Source organism: Vigna unguiculata, chromosome 2 (genome assembly GCF_004118075.2).
Source record: "Vigna unguiculata cultivar IT97K-499-35 chromosome 2, ASM411807v1, whole genome shotgun sequence".
In the NCBI taxonomy this organism is placed as follows: Eukaryota; Viridiplantae; Streptophyta; class Magnoliopsida; order Fabales; family Fabaceae; genus Vigna; species Vigna unguiculata.
In genome coordinates, this window is record NC_040280.1 from 12,342,248 (window position 1) to 12,366,245 (window position 23,998).

A 23,998-nucleotide genomic window follows, 5' to 3' on the forward strand; every position below is an offset into this window, starting at 1 on the left:
TATTTTACAGATAAGCAGTGGCTTAGTAGAGCACTATCTCTATTTAGGAATGAAGGCAGTTACAATTGATGTGTAAGAAAACTTGTCTCAGTTTGTAATCTTTCTGTAATATACTCTTCTAACTTTGAATATAACAGGCCCCCACCTGTAAAAGTAGGTGCCTGTAGAGCCCTTTCTAACCTCCTTCCTGAAGCAACAAATGAAGTTATCCAATCGCAGTTGTTGGGTTTATTTTCATCCCTCATTGATCTTCTTAATCATGTACCCACAATATAAAAGCTTTTGTTATTTATCTTTACTATTGTTGCATGTATTAATTACCAAAATATGATTTCCAGGCATCAGAGGAAACCTTGCACATGGTACTTGATACATTACTTGCTGCAGTAAAAGCAGGTTAGGCTGTATACTGCTCAGATATTGACACAGGCGCACTCACGTGTGTATATGATTTAAAAATATCTCAGCTAGCAATTTGTTTAAATTAGGTGTAATATTGAATGTATTTCCGGATGCTAGCTTGATTATATATTCATACTTTTATTCGGTAAATATGCTGTACTCTTGTTTTTACCTGAAAGCTATTAGATTTGCTTGTGCAGAATGTGTTATAATTTATAAATCGTTGGGCTGAGAAGTTTTTCAAAATTGTTATTACTAAAATTTATCTCTTGTTTCCATTTCAACTGTATTTATTCCCTCATCATTACTTATTATAGGTCGTGAATCATCAACGGTAGTTGAAAACATGATTTCTCCTGTAATCCTTAATGTGTGGGCATCGCATGTTTCGGATCCTTTTATCAGTATTGATGCACTTGAAATTCTTGAGGTAATGATTTTATTTGTTAATATTATTATCTCCAAAGTTACTTGGTTGTTTTGCTTGGCATCTTAGATTAGTCATGACTGATGTTGTTAAACGTTACCCTGAGGTAGGTCTGTAAAACATGAGATTCTAACGTGGAATGTTCCATCGAACCAATCACAAGCAAAAGTTGATGTCAATAGTCAGTGCTGTTTTAAGAAACCAATCTTAGAATGGAGTCTGTAGTGGTCAACCCCAAAATCGCTAAAGAGGGATAGCTTAGCAGACTCAGCCATTATTCTATTTTCTTTTACAATTATTTATTTATTATTATATTATGTGTTATGCTTTATTCAACGTTATTATTATAATAGTAATAATAATACTTATTATTATTAATAATAATTATAATTAGTAAAAGGACGAAACCCCGTATTAACTAGTGATAAAGTCAAATTACAATATCTAATGGATGCAAACTTTACTTTACAAATCGGTTTTTTGGAGTTGAGTTTTACTTAAAGTCTTAATTTACCATATCATAAAATTTTGTTTAAATAATTTATTATGTCTCCCTTTTATTATTTAGATTATTTTATCTTATATATGCTTTAAATAAGAATAGGGTTTAATTTTTATGTTAGTCCTTGAAATTTTGACATATCTGTTTTTGGTCCCAAAAAAAAAAAATCAGCATAGTCCTTCGTATGTGAAAAAGAAAATATGACTTTTAGGTCCTAAATACTAAAAAATAGTTATCTTAATTTTCTTTGAAGCCCATTAGTATTTGTTTCATTCAATTTTGTCTCATTATTGCTAAAATGTTCAATGAAGTAGCAGTGTGATCACTGTTCATCCAATTAGCAGTAAAATCGTTAACAAACAGAAACATTGAAATTTTAATTTATGCATAATACAGTTTATATGAAATGCGTAGTGATGATTTAAAATGAGGCTCATTGTTGGCTTTTTAAAAGTCGAGTGATTTTTTTGAACTTTAAGAAGGTCACATTGTTGCGTTTTTAAAATTGAGGGACTTGATTGAATCTTTTATTAATAGAGAGACGAAATCGAGCATTTGCAGTTGTAAACACACGTATGAAGTTAATTGTGTGCTGGTTGTTATGTGACATGTACTGAGAGCTTTGTTGTGTGTGTATGTATGCTCGAAATACACACATATGTTCGTACTTTAACTTATGTGCTATTCTCTAAGATGTTATTTTGAAGCTATCATTCATCGAGCTCTATATATAGATTCCTTGGTTCATAACTGCTGCATAGTTTGGAAAGAGTTATTATAATGCTTGCTTATAAATAATTTCTTTTGTCATCTGATTATGTTTATTCTTTTTTCCAGACTATAAAAAGCATTCCTGGATGCATACATCCATTGGTTTCCAGAATTTTGCCGTATGTTGGACCAATTTTGAATAAAGTATGAGTATTCAAAGTTAACCAAGTGTCAATGGTTAGTGATTTTAGAATATTACCTGTTACTTACACACCTATGTTCTTGTAGCCCCAAGAGCAAACTGAAGGCTTGGTTGCTGGATCACTAGATCTGGTAACAATGTTACTGAAGGCAAGTATACTTAGAAACATGTCACCCTTGACCTTTGAGCACTTTATCTTTTGACTTTCTCATCTCAGTTCGTTGTAGCTATATACAGAATGCCCCTGCTGATGTAGTGAAAGCAATATATGATGTCTCTTTTAACGCTGTTATCAAAATAACCCTTCAAAGTGATGACCATAGTGAAATTCAGGTATATTTTAGATACACAGATCCTATTTTGTTATTTATATTTTAAACTATTTCTGATTGGAGCATAGAATTAAATATATGTATTCACTTGATATGAGCAGAATGCTACAGAGTGTTTATCTGCATTTATATCTGGGGGAAGACAAGAAATTCTTGCGTGGGGATCTGATTCTGGATCAATTATGAGAAGTTTACTTGATATAGCTTCAAGGTAGTTGGCTATTATTTTACATGTCTAAGTACATTCACTACCATTATTGCTTCAAGCTTCTTTCAATATTAGTTCAAACAATTTACAATTCATTTTGTTATTTCTTTAAGTTTTAGCTTTTAAACCTTCCTCTAGGATATGGAAAATGAGAAAACCAGCATGGGAAATGGATAACTTCTAACAGTAACTGTTGTTTCTATATTTTCTGCAAAATCAACCTGTTTATACATAGATTTATACAAAACCTCGAGTTTATTGTATTGTTACATACTATTAGATATTCCCAGTTTAGTTTATTATTTTCTGTTATTAAAAGTGGTAGATGGAACAGGCTTAGGTCCATCTTTTTGCCTTACACAAAGCACACATTAGAATGCTCAAGAAATACTTATGCAATTATATAACATCATCAAAACTCAGCTCATAAATGATTTATCAAGTCATCTAGGAAAATTCAATAGACTAAACTTTCTAATTAGACTCATCTAGCTAGATCGTCTGCTGCATTTTGTCTACCGAGAACACTTATCATTTAAAATGGCTTTAAAAAGCTGATTTTAGTGCATAATTTCATTTAAAGCTCATTTTATCCCATTTGGACGAATCCCAGATTAAAGAATGGATTTAAAGACAATTATTCTTTAAGAAAGATAAGATTAAGCAATGTATGAGTGCATAAAAACGCACTCATCACCTTCTCTTTGTATCCGGTAAGTACATCAATAAAGTCCAACAATGTAGGTTGAATACACTGTGTTTAGTCCTCTCGTTTTTGCTAGTGATCATATCTCTTAAATCAGCAACATATAACAGAAATGTGCTATATCACAATAAATAGAACATACAAATCTTGGGTAATTCTCACCGTAAAAGTTTTATGGTATCAAGTTACGTTCCAAGTCTAAACTCTAAGATATTCTCTTTAATACATCTTGTTCATTTAAACTTCCAACCTCCTTTATAGTAACAGTCACAAACATTTTATTCTTTTGTTTTATTTTAGGTTTCCTGCTTATGTCACATGTGGATGTATCTGTTAATCTCTGTTTCCAATTTGTTGTCTGATTTCATTTATTTTGAACAGATTACTAAACCCGGAACTGGAAAGCTCCGGGTCTCTCTTTGTTGGGAGTTACATTCTTCAACTTATTTTGCATTTGCCATCACATATGGCAGTACATATACGAGACTTGGTTGCTGCACTTGTCAAACGTATGCAATCTGCTCAAAATGCCGTCCTGCGAAGCTCATTGCTAATTGTTTTTGCTAGACTGGTAATATAGCCAAATTTTCAGATTGATTTATAATGATTCTATTCTCAGTTTTTTGTTGGGAATGGTTAACAGTCAAATATCTCTTTTTTGTAAAGAATCTTTGGAGGTTGAAAACAGTTAATTGAATGATTCTAATGTCTGCTTTCCCTCTGTCCACATTGATAATTTACAAAATATTATTCAGGTACACATGAGCGTTCCTAATGTTGGAGATTTTATTGATTTGATGATCTCAATTCCTGCGGATGGACATGACAATTCGTTTGCTTATGTGATTTCAGAATGGACCAAGCTGCAGGGTGAGCATCCTTCTACTATTTTGTTGTTAGGATATTTTGCTGTGTGATCTATTTGGTATTTTCCATTTTTTGAAATTATGAGTTTGTCGCAATGTAGTTTGTCCATAGAACTGAAAGATGTGTGTGTAACTGCTCTTTGGTATGGAGTTATCCTCATGTATGGATAGCTGAAAGATTTTACGTCACTAAGTACTAAAAAATTCTAATACCTAACTATTATAGTAACTTCTCCCTTCAGTGCGTGTGATTAGTCTATCTATCCTTTTTTGCAAAACTCCTGTTTATGTCACTTTTACCTCTGTGAAACATGAGAATGATCAATAAGGTATGCTTAGATATGCATAAACAAGATCAATTTTCTTCGATGTGATATATGATTGCAGGTGATATACAGGGAGCATATCAAATAAAAGTAACTACAAGTGCCCTGGCCTTGTTGCTAACCAGCAGGCACAATGAATTGGGAAAAATACATGTCCAAGGCCATCTAATTAAGGTATTACTATTATATGATACTCTTCGTTCCCTTTTGTCGTCACCTGGGGGTTGGGATTACTTTTGCTGATTTCCCAAGCTTATTGCCTCGTGAAGTCTGGTGAGGGAGTGACCACAAGATCAAAAGCTAAGTCAGCTCCGAATCAATGGGTAATATTACCACTTCCCACCAAGGTAATTCTTTTTATTATGCATAGTTGTTTGAACATGTTATGTTGACGTCAAATTATATTAATAATTGACTGGAGAGAATACTGAACCAAAGTTGTATTGATCAATATCTGAACAAAAATTGTGATCATGCTACAACTGATCTATGTATAGTTCAAAGGATTATTACTGACAGATGTCAATTATAAATGTCTAATTTTTATAACTGTTCAATAGTTATAACTGGCTTTGAGAAATAATAAACAAAATATTGTTGCAAGGTTTAGTTCAGAGGTTGAATTTCAAGCTATGGCATAAGGGGTGTGTGAATTATTATGGATGAGGATTATTCTAAATGATCTTAAGGTGACATGTGAAGAACCTATTATCCTTTATGGTGATAATAAGTGAGCTATTAGCATTTCTCACAATCCAGTTCAGCATGATAAGACCAAACACATAGAGATAGATCGACACTTCATTAAAGAGAAATTGGATAGTGGCCTTATCACTACTTTCTACGTCCCATCTAGACTTCAGTTAGCAGATTTGTTTACAAAGGGTCTTTCCACCAATTTCATGATCTCACATGCGAGCTGGGATAGAACCATAGAAAACCAAATATGAAGGAATGAACCAAGAATCAAACCAGAAAATTAACCCTCAAAATTTAGAAAGCCATAATAAGATTCAATAGAAAATTAAATTGCATTTTTGAAATGTAAAGAGTAACGAAGAATGAACCCAATAGAAGAACGTAATGGGAAACTGAATTTAACTTGCCGAAGATTCTGAATAGTTGATTAAAACAGAACTACTATAAGAAAGTAAAGTGCAAGAAAGTCAACTAATTTGCTAAAGTCTGAAAACGGACTTAAAAGCTTACAAAGTAATTGTACAAAGTCGTATGTAGTGTATAATGATATTGAAGTTGTTCTTAGTGTGTGGGTTTGTGCGAAACTCAACCTCACAAAATTAGATATTTATGGATGATCTAATAGGAGCCCAATAATGGTGGCGTAATAGTCCCAAGTAACTTGACTAGGATAGGTTCTAAATGACTCTAATATCATTTGAACAAGTGAGTTTATGTTTAACTCAATCTCACAAAACTAGCTTATAAAGTGAATATTTCAACTCAATTATATATTTTTATACAACGTTATTCCTACTTGATGTGGTACAAGGCCCATGGAAGAAAGCTGTTAACATAGAAGACAACAAAGAAAAAGAAGAGTGCTGAAAATGTATGAGGCACAGTAAAGCACCACGTAAGATGGCATTCTGGACTTCCATTTCTATTTCCAAATTCTCCATAAAATCTCTCCCATTTTCCCTTTTCCCTTTTCCCATAAAACAGAAATATTCTTGTATTCCCTTTCTCCATCCTCTAACAAACTTCCACTACCACATTCCTATCTAGCCTCTAGTGTTTGTTGGTTTGGGCCTATGGGAGTACACCTTAAGGGATCTATCAAATTCCTTGCTAAAGTTGGGGTTTTGTTCACAAGAGCATTACTTGTTGCATATATCATACTCCCAACCGTAATGGATTATCCCTCAGAAATATTGGACAAAGAACTGCTTACTAATTTGATGATGGGGTCAACCTGCAAACAATCTTTTAAACCTTTCCCAATACGCACAAAGAGTCTCTGTATCAAGTCATCTACTGCCACAAATTTGTGTTCTTATGGAAGTGGCTTTTTGAGGCTGAAGAATAGTACAATCCTTTTCTCTCACGTAGAGCAAATGAAAATGCTTTGAGCTTTATGTGTTTTTCAGGCACACCTTGAGTTGTCATAGTAGTAGTGTACACTATATTGAACTCTTTTAAGTGCTTCTGCCTAGATTTATCTAAACAGACCATTATTCAATATTATTTGGTCAACTATCCCAAAGTTTATTCAACAACCTCACTTCCCATAACGCAGCCGGGTCAACTACCCCATTGCATTTTGTTAGGTAAAGTTACAGGAATGGTTTCATATTACATTTCTTTCACTTGTATCAACGATATTTTTTAAAGCTCAAAGTGCAGTTTCTACGATGAATTGCAACAATGTTACTGTGTTAACATCCTCATTAAAATTTGCAGTTATCTTTAAAATAAGACTATGAATAAGTTGAATGTTTTGATATTGTATCATAAGCTGAGTATGTTTTCTCTTTTTTGAATATCTTGCAGATAGTGGCTTTGTTGGCGGATGCATTAACTGAAATACAAGAACAAGTTTTGGAAGCTGATGTTGTGGTATTTAATGCATATTGTTATGTACGCCAATTGTATACTATTTAGTAAAGTTGCTACCTAATATATAAACTGTGTTCAGGATAGTGACTGGGAAGAAGTTGAAGCAGATGGCATTGAAAATGATAGAGATTTTCTTTATTCGGTGTCTTCACCTTTGGGAAAAGCCACTGATGAACATCTTCAAGCAATGGCTAAAGTATTTAATGAGGTTTGGTTGAGTTACAGTTGTTCTAACCTATCTTAATTTCGGTACCATGCAATTATATCATAGTTTTATACTGAAATTTAATTTATTATTTTATTTTGCTAAACTTGTTTCAAAATTAAAAGGATCGAGATGATCAGTATGACGATAACCTTTTTAGTGTTGCCGATCCCCTCAATCAGGTCTGTGATCTGGAGTCTGTTTTCTTTATTAATGTAATGCTCTAACTTGCATGTGTTTGTTAACAATTTACAATTATGGTTGCAAGTGACAGATAAATCTGGCAAATTACCTTGTTGATTTCTTTGTTAGCTTTTCGCAATCTGACAGACAGCTCTTAGATCACATTTGCCAGGTTATCAGAGTAATATTTTTCATTTAGTTCACGTTATAGTATCGACGATTGTTGCTTAACTTCTGCTATTTACCATGGCTTGCACTGCAGAGTTTGACTCAGTCTCAACGAAATGCCATTCAAATGGTACTGAAGAGATGACAATTTAGTGTGTAATCATCGAGTGCTGTCTCAAGGATGGGTTGATAATACTATTAAGAATCCAACAAAGATATGGTTGGAAACCAATATTTTTCCAATATTCAGGTTGGGGAGGTCTGCAATTCTGAAAGGTGTTTATGTCTATTGAGTTTTTTATTGGATGTGTTATTGTATGTATTGGCGATGTTTTGTTTTTAGTTGGTTTCTGCCCATCTATAATTGACCAAATATTTTTTGTATACCAATTGTATTTTGATTATTCAAGAAAAGGAAGAAATCTCAGTTGGTAGCATAATGGTGCATAAAAATTTCAATTGTATTGGTTCTGCTTGTCACTATTCCCCGTTAGAAAACTGTTTATATTTCATGTTGGAATGTTAGAGTCTATAGTTAAGCATTGGTTGCAGTAATGATTTCTCTCTTTCCCTCCCATTGTAATGATCCCTTTCTTTTCTGGAGAATCAATACTCAAGAAGCATATAACTGTTGTTCCTTTGGGTTTGAGTGAATTTTCTCAAATGGGTATATCTGTTACCTATAAAGAAGAACACTGCTCGATTAAAAATGAACTGAACAATCGTTACCACAAATTATTAAATATTATCATTTCTAAAGTTTAAATGCGATCATAATGGATCATTTTACTTTTAGAATTTTTTTATTAATGTTGCTGTTATTTAATAATAGATCATATCACTTAGCATTGTAACTAACGTTGCTGTCATTTAATAAGTCCTATGTTATGTTTTGGTTGAGAGGTTGTATTTTAAAATGCCCGTTAGAGATAAAACGCAAGTGATTTTAGGCTTACAGAAGCGCTTTACACTAACCTGTTTGTGCAATGTCGTGCCTTCGTTAAATAAATCACTCAAAGTTCAAAAAAGAATCAACCATTGATAATTCAGGCTGCTGGTCGGAGGAATTGTTATGGCCTTAGTTGAGGTACTCTGGACCAAGTTCAGATTGCTCATTAGTCTTATTTTGACTTGTACGATCAAAACCATTTTTGGGTTAACTGGGCTCTCATTCACTACTAATTCATAATCCATCATTTATGGTATAAGATGACTTATCAATATTGTTGGTATTCATGTACAATATTGTTGGTATTCATGTAGAAACGAATTTTGGTAATCTTAGGATAATTACGTTACCAATTAAAATTAGGAGCTAAAAGATCGGTAATAATAGTTCTTATGAGTTCTATAATAAAATTTTCTATAAATATTAGTGTAACTTAAGATCATGTAAACTTCAATTTTTTTGACGTCATCTCATTATAATTTTAAACTAGCACAGCGTTATACAGAGTGTAATATGAAGTCATATAAGAGTGATCAATGTTGATTTATGAAGATGAATATCTTGGTTTAAAGAAAGTTTTTTATGATAATGGTTTATGAAAAAAAAAAAAGTGTCACTGGGGTGGTCGCTTGTTGAGCGTGAACTTATGACAGCGATGTTATGCCATCAATCTAGTGTTGGCTTGAAAGTTGTCATTCGTAAATGGAAGTTGTATTTTCATACTTAAATGTGACTTATATACTTCATTGATTTTAGTGAAACATGTTTTCTGTTTGGCTTTATCTAGTTTTGTAATGTGTATATATTCCTTTAGCTTGGCCATGGAAGTCATGAAGATAGCTTGAAAATAAACATTATATTGAACACTTGTGAAAATTCTTTTCAAGTAATGTGAATGAAATTTCTAAGTTTTTAGAGTAATAAAAAGGTTAAATGGTAAGTGAAAGACTATAGTAGTGCAAAAACTTCTTTATCACCTTGGAGACGGTTGAATGTATTGCAAAACGATTTTCTCAGTGTAATAATCGTTTAGCATTCTTGATAATTGTTTTAATATTCTTTTATTGAGATAATTGATTAGCTCTAAAATAATTGATTATCCCATTTAAACTCAATTTTCAAAATCTTTCTAGAATAATCAATTATCATAAGTAAAAATCGATTATTTTGAATGTTATATGGAATGAATTATTTTTTTAAATAGGTCAAAACATGATTTTTCTCTACACACTGAGTAGAACACCGAATTTCAATTATAGAAAGAGTTCAATTTGAAATTGCTCTATTTAAGCATTGGCTTAACCTAATTTTTGAACCCAATTTAAGTTCACTTAAGTTAAGCCCAAGTAAAGTAAAGTTAACTCAGGATAGAGCAAGCTAAAATGGCCTAAACCCATGTATAGTAGACCTAATAGCTAATTCTATTAGGTCGATCTTACTGGATTTAATCTAATTGACAATGCCTTTTAAAAAATTACCTTTAAACCTTTATTGCATACCTAGCTAATAATTTTGAGTAGATTTCAATTAATAAGACATATTTGATGATAACTGATTATGTGTGCATATTTCTCATGTGACAAGACTCTTTCCTTTGTTTTTGTTACCATTATTAACTCCATACGATACAAAGCATTAAGACTAATGCTTTAAGTAGTTTTGCTAAGTCTAGATGATACAAAGCATCATTTTCAACTAACATGTTTAGTCTTGCAAATAAAAGACATCAAACTAAAAAACTATTGTTTATCAAATGATAACAAAGAACTAAACGAATGTTGTTATTTATCGCCTGACGCTTATATAAGAAATGTCTTATAATGGAATTGAGTTATGTTTGGTTGCTCAAATAATTAAATGTGCCTATCTCTCATGTGGCAAGAATCCTTCCTTTGTTGTTGTCACCATAGTTAAGTCCATACGATACAAAGCATTAAGACTAAAGGTGCTTAAAACTGATGGAGGTGGACAACACCCCTTAAAAGAATTTAGTGATTTCTGTGAAGCTATTGGAATTGAGCACGAGATCACACCCCAAATACAACTCAACACAATGGTGTAGTTGAGAGAAGGAACAAAACAGTATTGAACAATGGTCTACCAAATTATCTATGAGGAGAGACTGCACTAACAACCTCATATGTGTTGAATAGGTTTCTTACAAAGAGACTTGAAGGTATAACACTTGAGGAGGCTTGGAGCAAGTCAAAGTCAAATGTTGCACACCTAAGAGTCTCTATCTCTCTTTGTTTCAAACATGTTCCTAAAAAGCAATGAAGAATGCTTAACGACAAAGGAGTTCAATTGGTTTCCAACAGAGGGATACAAATTACTAGATCCAAAAACCAATCAAGTGCATGTCAACATGATGTTGTAACTGATGAAACTTGTGGCTGAACGTGGAAAGACAACAATCAAGAGACACCTCAGTCAATAATTATGATGGAAGAGAAGTGTGTTGCTAGTGATATAATATCTGTAAAATAAGATGTTCATATGAAGAGATCATCATGAACAGTTCAGAGACCATCAAGGTTTAATGATTATGAACTGTTGCATGATGCATATATCATAGTAGAAGGTAATCTTCTCCATTTTGCATTAATTGCTTAAGCTGAGCTTGCTAATTTTGATGAAGCTACAACTGATGAAAATTGGTAGAGAGCAATGAAGGAACAGATAGCCTCCATAGAGAAGAATCAAACTTGGGATTTGGTTTATCCTCCTTATGGCAAGAGACCTATTACTCTAAAATAGGCTTACAAGGTGAAAGTAAATCCAAAAGGTGAGGTAGTGAGATACAAGGCCAAAGTTGTAGCCAAGGGGTTTCTATAAAAAGACAAGATTGATTTTGGAGAGGTGTTTGTGTGATGCCCCGACTACTATATTAAATAATTATTATTTGATAAAAAGATATGGAATTAATTTTTTTTTACCATAAGATTTTCCTTGAGAGAACATTAATAATAACATAACTTCGTATTCATATATATATATATATATATATATATATATATATATATATATATATATATATATATATATAGTTTACATCTCTGTAATTGTTCATGAAATATTATAAAAATATATATTTGTATATTATTAAGAGTCCTACATCAGAATAGAAGATTATCTATATTTTTAATATCTCCTAAAAATATTAATAGAAATTATCCATGAGTCAATCTTCAGAAGATCCACCAATAATATCCCGAACAACTCTCATTTAGCAGGTTCCTCTTCTGCTCTTGCAACAGGTACATATGAAAGAAAAATATGAAAGGAGTGAGGTCTTTATAAGCCTTAAATATCAATCTTAATAAACTCAACAAACAATACAGACACTAGGGACCTAGATTTGGACCTACAACCACAAAACTTGATCTTGTTTTACCATACATATGGATCCATATTCCACTTCTGACGATCCATTATGAACATCAGAAGTTACTTTGTGAAGTGATTAGGTAGCTGAGTATTTCTCATAAAATATTGGTACCATCATAATTATTTCTTTCTCGGGAATATTAGCCATTTATAGGCCCATAAAGAGATATATACTCACTACCTAACCTTGGCGATGCCGAGCAGGTATCGAATAGTCCCAAGTTTGGCCTATGAATATCCTAGTCCAGTGCGTTATTCTGAACTATCTAAATATTCACCTACTTGGTAAAACTTCCTTAGACCCTACCATGGTCCCTACCTTTCATCCCGCAGTGTACCAAACTGTGACTTCCCAATTACAAACACTTTGACACTGGTTTAATCTCAACTTATTGAAACCAGACTTAATTGACATACTCTTGAATATTTTCAAAGGTCATAAAATGTGATGACTATAAACTATACATAAAGAATATAAAATAAAATAAAATGTACATGTAATTTTCTTCTATCCAAGCTCACTGAATAAACTAATACTTATTTTACTTTACATTTATTTATTTATTAATTATAAAAGAATGATAAAATAAGAATCAAAGCGAGAACTTTAAATAAATAACAAGATAAAGATTAAAATGTTATAAATAAATATAATAATAAAAATATAAATTAATCAGAACTAGTGCATAACTGGAGATATATTAAATGAAATAAATAAAAAGGATTAGTTCATAACTAGAGATAAATTAAATAAAATAAATAAAGAGGATCAGTGCATAACTAAAGATAAATAAAATAAATAAAGTAAGCAAGACCAGTGCATAACTGGAGATTAAATAAACTAAATAAATAGGACCAGTGCACAACTAGAGATAAATAAAATAAATAAACAGGACCAATGCATAACTGGAGATAAATTAAATAAATTAAATAAAATAAATAAACAGGACTAATGCATAACTGGACATAAATAAAATAAATAAACAAGACCAGTGCAGAACTGGAGATTAAATAAAATAAATAAATAGGACTAGTGCATAATTGAAGATAAATAAAATAAAATAAATAAATAGGATCAGTACACAACTGAAGATAAATTAAATAAATATAAGATGATAGTAAATGAAAATAAGTTAAATGGAAGTAAATAAAATAATATATGATTAAAAATAAATAAGAGATTAATATAACACCCATGAGTTTATCAAGATTAATATAAAAAGAGCTTACCCTCACTCCCCCTTACCTTATTGATCGAAAGGCATACTAATAATAATTGAAGAGGACTAAGATCTCTTTGAATCTTTACTCTAAACTTTCTTTCCCTATTTTCTCTTTCCCTCTCTTCTTTCTTTTTCTCTTTCTCTCTCTCTCTCTCCTTTCTTTCTCTTTCTCCTTCTTTCTCCTTTCTTTCTCTCTCTCTCTCCTTTCTTTCTTTCTTTCCTTTCTTTCTTTCCTTTCTTTCACTTTCACGTAACTTCTTATTCCTGACTTGATTTCATCTCCAAATATATGTATTTATAAGCCACACATGTGCTTATCCTTTTGAAATCATCATCACTTTAATTAATGAAGAGATAATGTTTATCTCTTCTTATCTCATTTTTTTTACACACACCTATTTAATAATATTTAAATTAATAATTTTTTTACCTAATATTTTTTTAATATATATATACATACATATTTTATTAGTTTTTTTTCTTCTTATGGTTATTCTTAATAAGTAAAAACTACATCATGATAAAATATATTTTTAATGTTTAAACTACATCATAATAAAATACGAAACATTAGTAAAAATAGAAAATTTCATAAGTGTTTTAAATAATACAACTTATTAAAAATAGGGATGTTACAGTTTGCACTTGTTGCAAGCTTAGAGGTTGTGCGTGTAGTTGTCTCACTAGTTGTACATTCAAATTGGTCTATGCACCAACTAGATGTAAAATTAGCCTTCCTCAATGGTGTTAGTTTTGAAATGGTTGAAAAGCCAAGAAGGAGGGGGGTTGAATTGGCTAGTTAAAAATTTAGGCTATCTTTGCAAGCTAAAAACCACCTTTAATTGAATCAAATAGATCATCAAGTTAGGATGCAAACAGTACTGAACTGTACACTTTTAATCGATCAAAAACAGAGTTAATCGATTGATTTTACTAAACAAATTCTGTTATGGTATAATCAACCGATTGAAACAAGAAAACAGTCGACTGAAATACTGGGAAAATTGCAGAAATGTGAATTTGAATTTTAAACCATGAACAATGCACAAGAATGATCAAGATAGGTTCCAAATGATTATGTAAACTTGCTCAATGTTGCAAATGCTATGAAAACATGCAAGAACATGAAAAAGATGATTAAAACACAAGTTCTTTAAACTTTAAAATGAAAAAGCAAGAGAGAAAGGTTAGAGAAGAGAGGACACCACGAGATTTTTATACTGGTTCACTCAAACCTGAGCTACATCCAGTTTGTCTAGGCAACCTGAGCTTGACTTTACACTATTTCAAAAGATTTACAAAGTATCCACCCTAACACTTCCAAAATATGCAAAAACACCACAAAAGACTCTTGAATCACACAAGAATCACACCAGCACAACAAGAACTGGAAAACCACCAGGCACACACACAAAGCTTGAGAAAGATCAAACCTCAGTGGTAGCACAACCCATCCTACCACAAACCACTTTCTCCAAGCTTCAAACCAAGCCAAAAGCTCCAAGAATTGATCCAAGATCAATCTTGATTAGCTGCAACACGTATGATCACGAAGGAGAGAGTTTCCACAAGTTTCCAGAACAAATTCGTGCTCTAAAATGATCAACTTACCTCTCTTTAGAAAATCACAGCTTTTATAGTCAAACTGTTACGAAATTCAACAGGTTGATTTTACTTGACTTAAGTGAAATCAGTCGATTAAAAACTAAATCAACTGATTGAATTTGCTGCAGTTTAAGACTACTACATCTAACCTTTTAACCTGTTAAAAAGTCATTCAACATATTAAAAGAGACATTTTAACCTGTTGAGAAACCGTTCAACAGATTAAAAACACAATAAAGACCAAACTACATCTAATTAATGCTATAAGGTCTACAACATGAATTACAAACTACAAATACACTTTCTTAATGATGTAACTACATGGAAAGCATATGTTCCAGCCTTGATCAACATGGTTATTATCAAATCTCCTTTCATTCATCAATGTAGGCTTCATTTCAATGGTAATGGCTTCAAGATAGTTCAAAAGAGCTTCATTCAAGCTTCATCAAATCTTCAAGAGGCAAACCACCTTGGCTTCTCATGTCAACAAATGGTTCAGTCGAGGAAGAAGTATATATGCAACAACCACTTGGATTTTTGTAAAAGGCTAGGAGGAGAAAGTGTACAGGCTCAAGAAGGCTTTATATTGTTTGAAGCAAGCTCCAAGGTGTAACGTCCTAGCCGGAAATTACTTATTAAATAAAAAACAAAATAAATATAATAAAATAACCTCATTTATTCTCAAAAACTTTCCCAAAACGTGGGAAAATTTAAACTTAAAAACATCGCTTCATTAATAAATAAAACTACAATGTTTAGTTATTACAAAACCAAACCATCCATAAAAGTGTTACAAAAGAAAAATCCATAATAAAACTTAGTAAACAATCTCATAGTGATCCCCACTCTGTCTCTATGCATCCGCATGCTCACCTGCATCAACATCTGCTCCCATGTAACAAGTTACATGATCATCACCAAACACACACAGATAGGGTGAGCTCATTTAAATAAACCAACCAAAATATGACAATAAATATAACATCTCAAAATTATAACGTTTGTTAGAATTCCCCTTTTTCTTAGCTCCTCAACTTTAAATACTTGCATTAGACGTCTATTATTTCTATACCCTTTAGGTGAGATCAATGATTGATCTTTGCTGCACGAGTGTCTACTCGCCCCTCCGACTACAGGCCACCACCTGTTAGTCAACATGTGGGAATAACTTTGCCACGACCTCTCACCGCAGCACCAAGTGAAGTTCCCAAAAACGAACATAAGTTCGTAGTTGTTCCTAGACTACAAAAACTCTATCAGATGCACTGAAGAGGGCAATCATCCGAAACCTCACCGTACGAGCCACGATCTCGCACACTCCACTAGACTTCCTAAACCACCAGGCTACAGCCTAGAGTGGCCACGTGTTACCCTAATACAAGATGCACTCGTAATTGGGCCCCCAGCCAAAGCATCGTATCATGAACATCACCTAAAGTTGTGTAGAAATCCTCCTCACGCACCAACACTGCACCAAAACCGCCTAGCGCGCCTCTCACGTCGCTAGGCGAAATGTAACATCCCTAAGGAATATTACTTAATTAAATAAATAATACGGAAAATGAATTTAAAACATCGCAATATTATTATTCCCAAAACGTGGGAAAATTTAAATTAATATTCAATGCGACAGAAAAACCAAATGAAATTAACCATAAGTTATTACAAGTTCCAATATTCCAAATGAAATGATAAAAACATAGTAAAAATATCCCTAGCTCTAATTCCAGCCAGTCCTCACTGTGTCGCCTGAACATCCTCAGCATCACATGTATCATCATCTGCTCTCGTGTAACGAATCACACGATCATCGCCAAACACAAACAGAAAGGGTGAGCTGATAAAATTAGAAAAATAATATATACAATAACACAAGATAAGTAATACACCCATCTTAATCATTCTAATTAGTTCTTGGCCAAGACCCTAAACCCCAAGGCCTTTCAGCCTTCAAATCCCACCAATGGTTAGCCTTGGACTCAGAAATATGATGCTCACACGAACCTGCCCGCTCATGGTCCTGCCTCTACGAACCTCCCCGCTCGTAGTCCTGCCTCTACGAACCTTCCTGCTCGTAGTGCTACTCTATGAACCTCTCCGCTCGTAGTGCTGCTCTACGAACCTGCCCGCCCATAGTCCAACACATGTGATCCACCAGCCACGTACCTCCCCGCACGCAGCATCTCTCAAGTGTGAGCACGGAACATACGAACCTATCTCGCTCGTATCCCTACATGAGAGTAACTGGATATGAACCTCCCCGCTGATATCATCACATGTTAACCACCATCCATGAACCTACCCGCTTATGGCACAACATCTCCTAGTGCAAGTATAGCATTATTGCGTAAAACAATACACAAACAAGCCATTGACAGCAGCGTTAATGCCTGGCGTAGCCTAACCGCTGCCAGGCAAAATCTGCCCAGACCGTCGGGTGGTAGACCCCTTGCTACCAGGCGCCAGCCTCTCGCAGACCCACTATTGTGAGGTCTATCGCATGGCGGATCACACCTTGCCGCTAGGCACCACGCAGTGCAGGGCTCCCCCTAGAGATCCTACCGCTTGTCGTAGCTTACTCATGCCGCCAGGTGCTATATCAGTAACGCACTATACTGGTTTTAGCAACCAAATTAGTTTGACTTGTAGTCTAAAACTCCTAAAATCCAAGCATTCACTCACTAATCAAAATCATTGATTTGCGCTCTGTAACCTCCATGCGATTCACGAGTCTCACCTTAATAAGTGTAATTCCCTTTCTCAATACTTATGATTTTACCCAATACTCTATTATTGCCCAATGTCTCTGCCAATCTTAGGGGATCAACCACCAATCCAGTACCTAACTTCGATCGCATGCTACTGTACTACCGAATTAAGGTCAAACCACTTATTCACTATTTATCCCCTCAACGCTACACCCAATTTGGGGGTTACTTTACCTTTATAATCATGCGCATAGGAAAATCATCCAAATCAACATACAAAATTCAACCATTCAGATCAACCACCATATTGGCTCCTAACTATTTATCCCAATACCATTGTAAATTTAGCATTTAATATTACTTCTCCCTTATATATATTAGAATAACCACCATCCTCATTTCCTTGTTAACCCTTCTATATCCAAACTCTCATAACCCCTCCTCGTTATTGAAATCCATAATCATGGCCTTGAGATTCAATTCACTCGCACACCCCCTCACAGTCGCTACCCAAAATTCTCAACGGTGTTGTTTTCCCTGGCGGCCAATACGATTCTGTCAGGCGGCACACCAGTTCCTGGTTAAAAAACCTGGTTTTCTGCACCTACGAGGAGTTTAGTTCGCTTTAATTTGACGCACAATCCCATTAAACCAAACCACACCAATTCACATAGATTTTATAAGCACAACATAGTGCAATATCCTACCTTTTGCATCATATAATTACTGATTCAGAAACATTTATTCAGCCCTTTTTCCTTTCAAGGATCCCTCTCTACTCATGAACCAATGTTTATCCTCACATAATTCCCACACCCATTTATCATACAATTAAATCATAGAAATTTACATTATTAAGCATCGTACATGATGGATAGTAACCAATTCTAAAAGTCGCAATGACTCCTGCATCAAAACACACAAAAATAGCACAAAACACGTCGTACCGCCTAGCGATAGTTCATCGCCGCCAGGCGGTTCATCGCAGAACCCAAAAAATTGGGTCATTTCTTATGTGTTGCCTGGCGGCACCTTAATGCCCGATAGGCGGTTTTTGGGCAAAAACCCAGAATTTGCGAGAAACAATGTAATTGGGGATAGGATTCATGCAATAGGGTTCATACAAGTCACAATGCATAATACACGAATAAAACCATTATAAACAACTCCCCTTACTTGGATTCCTTGCTAAACTCGAATTGGTATGTATATCCTTCCACCAAAACCTTCCTAGCCTTTGCTTTCCACTCCAAACCACGTTCTTTCAACCTTACCACTCCTTTCAATCATTACCACTTCCCTGGAAAACCCTTGCCTAACCTTGACACGAAAATGCAACACTCTCTTTCTCCTCTAATTACCTTCTATCTCTCACTTACTACCTTAATTAAGTGTAATTAACACTAAAACAAAAATTGCTATTAAGTTTCATGTTAATGGCTAATCATGAACCATTATTTGGTTGTCTCCTATCCATTAGACTGCCCCTCTTGGCAACTAGGGTTTTTAGCCTCTTCAATCCCCTGCCAAAATAAAATTAAGCAAAAGAGAAAGTTCTAGTTTATTTCCTTACAAGATTTGAACCCACAACCCTTTAATCACAAAGCAAGTGCACAACTAATTCAACCAAATAATGTTTCGTGATAATTCCTATAATTCTAGGATTATATTATCACGTCTAGCATTCAAATATATCAACAAAATAATGCACAAATTAAAATAACACACAATTGGCATACATAGGATTTGAACCCAAGTCCTCTCACACAATCAAGTACTCTCAACCACTTGAACTAGTACTTTTCCACGTCATATCACTCCGCATTAAATGCCTTAAAGGCTCCTATTACCCGCATTTATTAAATAATTATTTACTTAACTATTTAATTTTCCCGGGTCTTACACTCCCCCTACCTTTAAAGATTTTCGTCCTCGAAAATAGGACTTACCAGGAAACAAGTGTGGGTAGGATTGCCTCATGCGATCCTCCATCTCCCAGGTCATCTCCTGAGTAGCCTCATCCCAAAGCACTTTTACAGTCCTGATCTCCTTCCCTCACAGCTTCTTCACTTGAGAGTCAAGAATCCGCACTGATCTGGTGTTCACCGTCAAGTCATCCCTAATCTGAATGTCGTCTGACTCTAATACATGAGATGGATTTGCTACGTATTTCCTCAACTGGGAAACATGAAACACATTGTGCAGATTCACCAAGTGCGGTGGCAAGGCGATCTCATAAGCTGCAGCATCAATCCTTCTCAATATTTGATAGGGCCCAATAAACCTCGGAGTTAACTTCCTTGATTTGATAGCCCTTCCAATACCCGCAGTCAGTGTAACTCTGAGGAACACATGATCCCCGACCTCAAACTCCAAAGGTTGCCTCCTCTTATCTGCATATGACTTCTGTCTACTTTGAGTAGCTCTCATTCGCTCCTGAATCGCCTTGACCTTCTCAGAAGTCTGCTGCAAAAATTCTGGACCTAATACCAGGGATTCACCATCCTGGTTCTATCATAGGGGTGTCCTGCATCATCGACACACAAGGCCTCATATGATGACATGCCTATACTGGAGTGGTAGCTGTTGTTGTACGTGAACTCTACGAATGGAAGCATCTCACTCCAACCTCTTATATGATCCAGCACGCAAGCTCATAGCATATATTCCAACGACTGGATCGTCCTCTCCGACTGCCCATTAGTGTGGGAATGATATGCAGAACTCATCCTCAACTCAGTCCCCAATGCTGCCTGTAAAGAGTGCCAAAAGCGAGATGTGAATCTCGGGTCTCTATCTGATACTATACTAGCTGGCACACCATGTAACCTAACCACTTCTCGAATATATAACTCGGCCAACTTATCCAAAGACCATTTTTGATTAATGGCGAGAAAATGGGCACACTTAGTCAACCTGTCCACTATTACCCAGATTGAATCATGCCCTCTAACAAACCTCAACAAGTGAGTCACGAAGTCCATGGCAATATTATCCCATTTCCACTGCAGGATGTCTAACGGCTCTAGTGTACCCCCTGGTCGCTAGTGTTCAATCTTGGCCTTCTGACATACCAAGCATGATGCCACGAAGTCGGCAACATCAGTTTTCATCCCATTCCACCAAAAGGATTGTTTCAGATCTTGGTACATCTTAGTCATACTTGAGTGTTTGCTAAGACGACTTTTGTGTTCCTCCTTTAGAATTTGCTTCCTCAATCTCCAGTTTCCCAGCACACAAACTCTATCTCTGAAACGCAATATACCATCTGATCCCATCCTGTAGTCCTTCCCTTTCTCAGTACCCAACCAACTCACAAATTGTTGCAGCTCAACATCATTCTTTTGTTGATCTCGGATAGTCTCTAAGATATCACTGGTCAATGTTAGAGCACTGCACTTGATAGAGTCTTCCCCCAATTGTATGCCTAGGTTCATATCCCTGAGCTTCTCGATCAATTATAGCTCCTTCACCATCATTGTTGATATATGCATCCTTTTCCGACTCAAGGCATCTACAACTACATTTGCTTTACCAAGATGGTAAAGCAACTCAAAATCATAGTCCTTGAGGTACTCCATCCATCATTGCTGTCTCATATTCAACTTCTTCTGATCAAACAAGTATTTCAGGCTTTTGTAGTCACTGAAAACCTGAAACTAGGAGCCATACAAGTAGTGTCTCCATGTCTTGAGAGCAAACACTACAGCAGCCAACTCTAAGTCATGGGTAGGGTAGTTCTTTTCATGCACCTTTAACTATCTAGATGCATAGGCTACTGGCCTCTTCTCCTGCATCAGTACACAACCCAAACCCTGATAAAATGCATCACAATATACCTCAAACTTCTTACTGGTATCTGGAATAGCTAGTACTGGAGTTGTTGTCAACCTCCTTTTCATCTCTTCAAAAAACTGTTCGCAGGAGAGGGGTTGGTTTTTTCTAGTGAGCCAAGTTAAAGGACTCACCATTTTAGAGAACCCCTCTACAAACCTACAGTAGTATCCTGCCAGCCCCAAGAAGCTTCTGACTTCAGCTACCGTCTGAGTTCTTTTCAACTTCAACACTGTCTCGATTTTGCTCGGGTCCACTACAATGCCTTGTGAAGAGATAACATGCCCCAGAAATTGTACCTCTTCTAACCAGAACTCACATTTAGACAGTTTGTCGTACAACTGGTGTTCTCTCAATACCTCCAGCACAATCCTCAGATGATCTGCGTGCTCCTCCTTATTCTGAGAATAGATGAGAATATCATTTATGAACACCACCACAAACTTATCCAGATAGGGGCGGAAGATTCAGTTCATATAATCCATGAAGACTGCAGGAGCATTAGTCACTCCAAATGGCATCACTACATACTCGTAATGCCCATATCTCGATCAAAATGCGGTCTTCTGGACATCCTCGGGTTTGACTAAGATCTGATGATATCCAAACCTTAAATCAATCTTAGAAAACACACCTCGGCAGTGGGTACTTGTTCTTAATCGTCAATTTATTCAACTACTGGTAATCTACACACAACCGATAACTCCCATCCTTCTTCTTCACTAGTAACACCGGAGCTCCCCACAGTGAGGCACTAGGTTTGATGAATTTCTTCTCTAGAAAATCCTCGATCTGCTTTTTCAACTCTGCTAGTTCTTCCGGTGCCATTTTGTACGGTGTTGTCGACATTGGACCTGCCCCAGGGATTAGATCAATTGAGAAATCTATATCCCTCCTAGGTGGTAACTCGGGTATCTCATCTGGGAATACATCGGCGATTCATCTACTACCAGTATTCTACTGATATGCTCTCTTGTGATATTCTTTTTCTCTTGAGCCACTATCACAAAACAAGTAGCTCCTCCCTTCACATCTTTCACTGCCTCTTGTGATGATACCAAGTCTATCCCTTTAGTTTCTAGAAATATAATTTTGCGCTGTCCATAATCAATCACCACATGGTTGATAGACAGCCAGTCCATTCCCAATATAACCTTTGGTCCCTCCAAAGGCAAGCAAATGAGGTTCCCCTTGAATCGTATACCCTCTACTTCCACCGAGCATCCAACACAGGCTGAATTTGTTGAAACTTTTCCAGATGCTAGTGTCGAGACTATCAACTCGCATCCCAGGTCACGAGTCGACAATCCCAATTTCTTCACACAGTCATGGGATATGAATGAGTGTGAACCTCTTGATTCAAATAACACTAACACACTGTTACCAAATAACAAACAATAGTCTAGGATGAGGTTACTTGATCGGGTTGCCTCAATGCTGGTCATGGCGAACACCCGGCCTGCTGCTCTTTGTCTATCTGATGAAGGTGGCTGAGATTTTGATCCAAGGGTTGTCTTCTTATTAGGACACTTGGTAGAAAAGCACCTCGGCTGATCACATGCATAGCACTTGCGAATGCTAACACTGCTCCCTCAACTACTAGCTGGTTTCGTGCAATCCCATCTCAGATGCTCTTCTGTGCAGTTATAGCATCTCAACTTCTGCGAGGATGATGCATGTCTACTGTAGGGCTTATTTTGATATCTGCCCTCTACACTGCTCTTCTACAGTCGGCTGACCCGACTGGGCCCCATCTCCAGCTCCTCCACGTTTTTGGCCTGCTCGACCAAAACGGGAAATTCCCTGACTCTCAAGGGTACTATAAAACGTCACAACTCATGCTTTAAGCCGCCCTCAAACTTCCTACAATGCCACTCATCAATGACGGTCTATGAGTAAAACCTCGATAGATATTCAAACCTCTCCACATATGCTTGCACCGACAAGTGTAAGACCCATGAAAATTAATTAACTAAATAATTAATTAATTAATAAATGCGGTTAGTAGGAGCCTTTATGGCATTAAATATTGTTTGATGTGACATGGAAAAGTACTAGCTTATGTGGTTGAGAGTAATTTATATGTATGAGAGGACTTGGGTTCGAGTCCTATGTATACCATTTTGTGTTGTTTGATTTTTATTAATTTTAACAATAAGCATAATCGTGTTGAGTGATAACATGATTGTAGAATTATGTAAATTTCACAAAAAGATAAATTGCTTGAGTGGTTGTGCCTTGATTTGATGATGAGCATTGTATGGGTTCAAACCTTGGTAACCCAAATTTGACTCTCTTTTTGCTAACTATTAGTTGTGGTTGAATGTGAAGAGGTAAAGAAAACCTAGCAAAAGGGCAGCCAATAGGGGCTGAAAAACCACCAAATGAAGGCTCTTGAATAGCAATTAACACCTCATTAAGGGTATTTTCGTTTTTTTGCACTTAAACCTCTATTAAAACACATATAAAAGACA

General features: G+C 35.3%; 4 protein-coding genes across 6 annotated transcripts in view; 1 reads left to right on the plus strand and 3 right to left on the minus strand.

Annotated features, from left to right (window-relative positions):
* The window catches only part of LOC114173632 (importin-9), a 32,248-nt gene extending 23,980 nt beyond the window's left edge, over nucleotides 1-8,268 (plus strand). Inside the window, exons 17-33 of one of the 3 annotated variants that reach the window (XR_003602532.1) lie at nucleotides 11-72; nucleotides 138-261; nucleotides 339-396; nucleotides 720-832; nucleotides 2,169-2,246; nucleotides 2,331-2,393; nucleotides 2,482-2,577; nucleotides 2,678-2,787; nucleotides 3,872-4,061; nucleotides 4,246-4,360; nucleotides 4,744-4,856; nucleotides 4,952-5,029; nucleotides 7,194-7,259; nucleotides 7,339-7,467; nucleotides 7,590-7,646; nucleotides 7,733-7,819; nucleotides 7,910-8,268. Coding sequence is in view for 1 of the 3 variants with exons in the window: in XM_028058123.1 (XP_027913924.1) it covers nucleotides 11-72; nucleotides 138-261; nucleotides 339-396; nucleotides 720-832; nucleotides 2,169-2,246; nucleotides 2,331-2,393; nucleotides 2,482-2,577; nucleotides 2,678-2,787; nucleotides 3,872-4,061; nucleotides 4,246-4,360; nucleotides 4,744-4,856; nucleotides 4,952-5,029; nucleotides 7,194-7,259; nucleotides 7,339-7,467; nucleotides 7,590-7,646; nucleotides 7,739-7,819; nucleotides 7,910-7,960 (1,584 nt within the window). In the remaining 2 variants the exon portion in view is untranslated. Of the gene's footprint in view, nucleotides 1-10; nucleotides 73-137; nucleotides 262-338; nucleotides 397-719; nucleotides 833-2,168; nucleotides 2,247-2,330; nucleotides 2,394-2,481; nucleotides 2,578-2,677; nucleotides 2,788-3,871; nucleotides 4,062-4,245; nucleotides 4,361-4,743; nucleotides 4,857-4,951; nucleotides 5,030-6,192; nucleotides 6,277-7,193; nucleotides 7,260-7,338; nucleotides 7,468-7,589; nucleotides 7,647-7,732; nucleotides 7,820-7,909 lie in introns of those variants that run through there. The other 2 variants (XM_028058123.1, XR_003602533.1) reach the window with 2 other exon arrangements.
* Nucleotides 8,269-20,734: 12,466 nt separating this feature from the next.
* LOC114174480 lies at nucleotides 20,735-21,127 on the minus strand. Its single transcript, XM_028059320.1, has one exon. The coding sequence runs from the start codon at nucleotides 21,125-21,127 to the stop codon at nucleotides 20,735-20,737; it is 393 nt and encodes a 130-aa protein (XP_027915121.1).
* Nucleotides 21,128-21,448: 321 nt separating this feature from the next.
* On the minus strand, nucleotides 21,449-22,352 carry LOC114174481 (uncharacterized mitochondrial protein AtMg00860-like). The gene is made up of 3 exons (XM_028059321.1): nucleotides 22,229-22,352; nucleotides 22,056-22,117; nucleotides 21,449-21,925 (listed from the first exon to the last, which is right to left on the minus strand). The coding sequence occupies exons 1-3, from the start codon at nucleotides 22,350-22,352 to the stop codon at nucleotides 21,449-21,451; spliced, it is 663 nt and encodes a 220-aa protein (XP_027915122.1).
* Nucleotides 22,353-22,408: 56 nt separating this feature from the next.
* Nucleotides 22,409-22,969, minus strand: LOC114174482. The gene has a single exon (XM_028059322.1). The coding sequence runs from the start codon at nucleotides 22,967-22,969 to the stop codon at nucleotides 22,409-22,411; it is 561 nt and encodes a 186-aa protein (XP_027915123.1).
* Nucleotides 22,970-23,998: the final 1,029 nt, after the last annotated feature.

What these genes read in the sequence shown, in the direction of transcription:
- LOC114174480 (XM_028059320.1), bottom strand. Translation starts at nt 21,127, where the DNA reads ATGAACCTAGGCATACAATTGGGGGAAGACTCTATCAAGTGCAGTGCT.
- LOC114174481 (XM_028059321.1), bottom strand. Translation starts at nt 22,352, where the DNA reads ATGGCACCGGAAGAACTAGCAGAGTTGAAAAAGCAGATCGAGGATTTT. An exon ending in AGTGAAGAAGAAGGATGGGA is followed by an intron (nt 22,118 to 22,228) that starts GTTATCGGTTGT and finishes GGATATCATCAG; the next exon opens with ATCTTAGTCAAACCCGAGGA. An exon ending in TCGAGATATGGGCATTACGA is followed by an intron (nt 21,926 to 22,055) that starts GTATGTAGTGAT and finishes ATCTATTCTCAG; the next exon opens with AATAAGGAGGAGCACGCAGA.
- LOC114174482 (XM_028059322.1), bottom strand. Translation starts at nt 22,969, where the DNA reads ATGACCAGCATTGAGGCAACCCGATCAAGTAACCTCATCCTAGACTAT.